Below are 3,478 nucleotides of genomic sequence, written 5' to 3' on the forward strand. Positions count from 1 at the left end.
AAAACAAAAAACGAAACAGAAAAACCCAAACCAAAAACCCAACCAAACAAACGTCAAGAGAAGGTTCCAACGATGGCAGATATGTGGCCTATGAAGGATACACAGTACTGCTCATCTAGTGGGAAATGTGCAACGCTCTTCCAGTGTCTTATTCCAAGTGGACACTCTTCTCTCTTCTTTCTTTAGATACATATGACCCCCTCCTTTCTCTCTCCTCACCCCCTCTCGAGCTGGAAAGCATGCGTACACACACACACACACACACACACACACACACACACACACCCTGCTTACCCAGTGAATGTGTAGACTTCCAAAGCAAACTTCTGCAGCAGGCTTGTCTTGGTGGAGTTGGACAGCACGAGGACCACATTCATGTGGCCGGGCCTCAGGCGCACCAAATTGCTGGTGTACGTCACATCTGTGAGTTCAGTTACCTCCACAAAGCCTTTCTTAGGAATCTTGCTGTGAAGAAACATGGAGAACTTTAGACACTGTCAGGATGAGGGTGGTGGTAGTGCATGCCTGTACTGCTAGCATCTGCGAAGTAGAAGCAGGAGGATGAGAAGCTTAAGGCAACTCTCAACTGTGTGGTGAGTCTGAGGATAGCCTGGGCTATGGGAATAAATAAACATGCAAATTCCTCCTTAGTTCTCTAAAACAAACACAAAACAAGTGAGGCAGAATGTTCCCTGGCACACAGGCCATAGGGTGGCTGCAGGGTGGCCCTGGCCCACAGTAACCCTTCTCAGGCAGCTTTCTGTCTAGTGCAAAGGTAGCTGCAGACGAGAGCCATGGAGGCACAAATGCTTGGCCTGTTTTTAACTCGGATAGGTCCCTTGCAGTTGTGAGTCATGGGGACAGGCTCCCCAGCTTCTGGCTCATGTACACCTCCCTTGTGTTTTCTTTCTCTTCCTGCTTCCGTGACTGAGCAGGGACTGTAAATCACATGACACTCGGTTTATCAGTCCCGTATCTACACACGTAGAGGGTCTTAGTGTCCCCAGTCAGCAGAGGCTGTTCCCTATTCTAGATGCCAGGGCAGGGGCTGGAGACAGCTTGGCGGTTAAGAGTGTGGACTGAACTTCTAGGGGTCCAGAAGGTCACAACAGTTTAGAGCTCCAGCTCTAGGGGATCTGATCTTTCTGGCCTCTGAGGGTACAGACCTACACACAGACATAATAAAAACTAACAATTACAAAGAACTCAGAATGCCCGGGAATAGAAGGGCTTTGGATATTTAGATTCCCTTCCCATTTTATAATATGGGCAAGCATACAAATGAGACATATTGAGTGTGTGTGTGTGTGTGGGGGGGGGGGCAAAACACGACATTTATGTCTGTTATATGCCTCAGCTTGAAGGTGACTTCACATACACTTTGGGTACATGTGGACTTGCTGTTGACTCACCGATGAGGCACACAACTGTTTTCTTTGGTCTCAATATGTAGTTCTGGCCGGCCTGGAACCCTGCCTCCCAAGTACTGGGATTAAAGGTACATGCCACCATGAACGGCTGTTCAGAACACAACATGCGGCCTTACGCTGCCATCCGTAAGTTTTACACTTCAGTTCTTTTTGAGTTGGGGGCTAGGCTGTGCTCAGTGACAGCATGTGTCAGCACACCTGAGGCCTGGGTTTGCCTCAGCATTGCAGCTCCCTCCCCGAAACAACAGCCAGAGTTTAGAGTCAGGCAAGGAGGCCTCTCTACCCATCTACAGTGCCCTACGAGGCTGAGGGCAGGGTGTGCTGTGTGGGAAGAACCTGGTGTTCTCTTTGGTGAAGCTCGGCTCAGTCTTCCCAGCCTTCTCAGGAACTTCCTCTTTATCTGGAGGGTGCGACTCTCGCTCCTCATTTGAGTCACTAGAGTACAGAAACATAAGTTACTTTTCTTTTCCTTTCTAAACAAAAAGGGTATACATGACATGGCAGGTTGGCCACTGGGCTCACCTGAAGGCCTGGACGATGACAGTGCCGAAGAGAATGAAGAGGGCTGAGAAGATGAGGGACAGCAGCGGCATCATCTCCCGCCTGGAAGCAAAGGCAGCTGTTAGGCCACATCCGTGGATTTGGGTTTCGGCTGTCTCAGGAGGACAAAGTCCCAAACCAAATGCCCTTCACACCAAGAAATATGATCACAAGACAGGCTGTTTCTAGGGTGAAGAAGTGGGAGGGAGAGACTGTTTCCTCAATGTTCCAGTCACGGAGACTATTCTGGAAGGTGGCTTTAGGCTGTGTCTAATACATTCTGCAGAAGGTTAAAGGTTTAAGTTGGATACATGGAACAACTTTCTGACACTGAGGAACTGGTTGCTACAGAGTCTGTGGAATGATCTCAATTTAACTGACTCTTCTGTGGCCAGGACAGGGAGTGTCACAGACAACTTCAGCTGTCAACTGGGTACAAACTAGAGTCATCTGGAAAGAGGAAACTTAGCAGGGGAGTTGCCTCCATCAGACTGGCTTGTAAACATGTCTGTGGGAGTTTTCTTATTACTAACTGACACAGGAGGGCCTAGCTCACTGTGGACAGGGCCACACATGGGCAGGCAGTCCTGGGTAGTGTAAGAACAGTGGCTTAGCAAGTCAGTAAGCAGCATTCCTCTATGGTGTGTTTCAGCTCCTTCCTCGGCTTGTAAGCCAAAATAAACCCTTTCCTCCCCAAGTTTGTTTTGGTCATGGACAGACATATCTATCTGTGCATGCTCACACTGGACTCCATGTATGAGGCCCTGTGCTGAGCGGCAGACACAGCATGAAGAAGAGACTAGTACCAGCTCTGCTGACAGGGAGACCAGCTGAGGAGACTCTTCCCTCCCAGCAGGAAGTACAAGTCAGCAAATGGTAAAAAGCAAAGCAAAGAAATCGGGAGTCAGTTATCGGCCTGTGTGAACTCTCCTACTTCCAGCAGCGTGCACACTGAAATCCAAGCACGGCTCTTTCTAGAGCTTTGAGGATGGCTTTGACAGGGAAAAAGAAAGCCATAACATCCTACCAGTTACTGTGAAGCAGGGTCTCCCAGAAGTCTGAGAGGTAGTCAGAAATAGAGTAGAACCACCGGAGGAAAAATACCTGTGGGGGAATGGGCAGTGATCAGGACTGAGCCCAGGAGGAGCCCATACTTCCCAACAGACAAGTCCTGTCAATTCTGCTCTGCTCCTGCCCCGCCCCTCCCGATGGCCCATCCTTCTGGTCCCTGATGCTCACAGGAGCCAGTTCATCAGTCAGGTCAGGGAGCACAGCTTCTGAGGACAGAAATGCTGGATCTTTCCGCAGCTGGTCCAGATAACCCAAAAGGACGAACTTATTGCTCTCACTGCCGGTCCAGGGATCTTCCAGGGTTTTAAACACCACCCTCCCTGCTGTGTTCCGCCTTTCCAAGATGGACACCTGGGAGAAAAAAAAAGAAAGAATAACCACTAAGAGTCTCAAAAACAGCCGGGCGGTGGTGGCGCACGCCTTTAATCCCAGCACTT

The 3,478-nt window shown here is 49.6% G+C and overlaps 1 protein-coding gene across 1 annotated transcript; it reads right to left on the reverse strand.

Moving 5' to 3' along the window:
* Positions 1-290: 290 nt before the first annotated feature.
* Positions 291-3,392, reverse strand: LOC114615778 (dnaJ homolog subfamily C member 16-like; the record flags this gene model as incomplete). Its single annotated transcript, XM_028761412.1, has 5 exons — positions 291-465; positions 1,767-1,865; positions 1,953-2,033; positions 2,998-3,074; positions 3,210-3,392. Coding segments are annotated over 5 exons (615 nt in total), but the record flags the coding sequence as incomplete, so codon positions are not given.
* Between the last annotated feature and the right edge of the window lie 86 nt (positions 3,393-3,478).

The sequence above is a fragment of the Grammomys surdaster genome, unplaced genomic scaffold, assembly GCF_004785775.1.
Source record: "Grammomys surdaster isolate TR1022 unplaced genomic scaffold, NIH_TR_1.0 142998, whole genome shotgun sequence".
In the NCBI taxonomy this organism is placed as follows: domain Eukaryota; kingdom Metazoa; phylum Chordata; class Mammalia; order Rodentia; family Muridae; genus Grammomys; species Grammomys surdaster.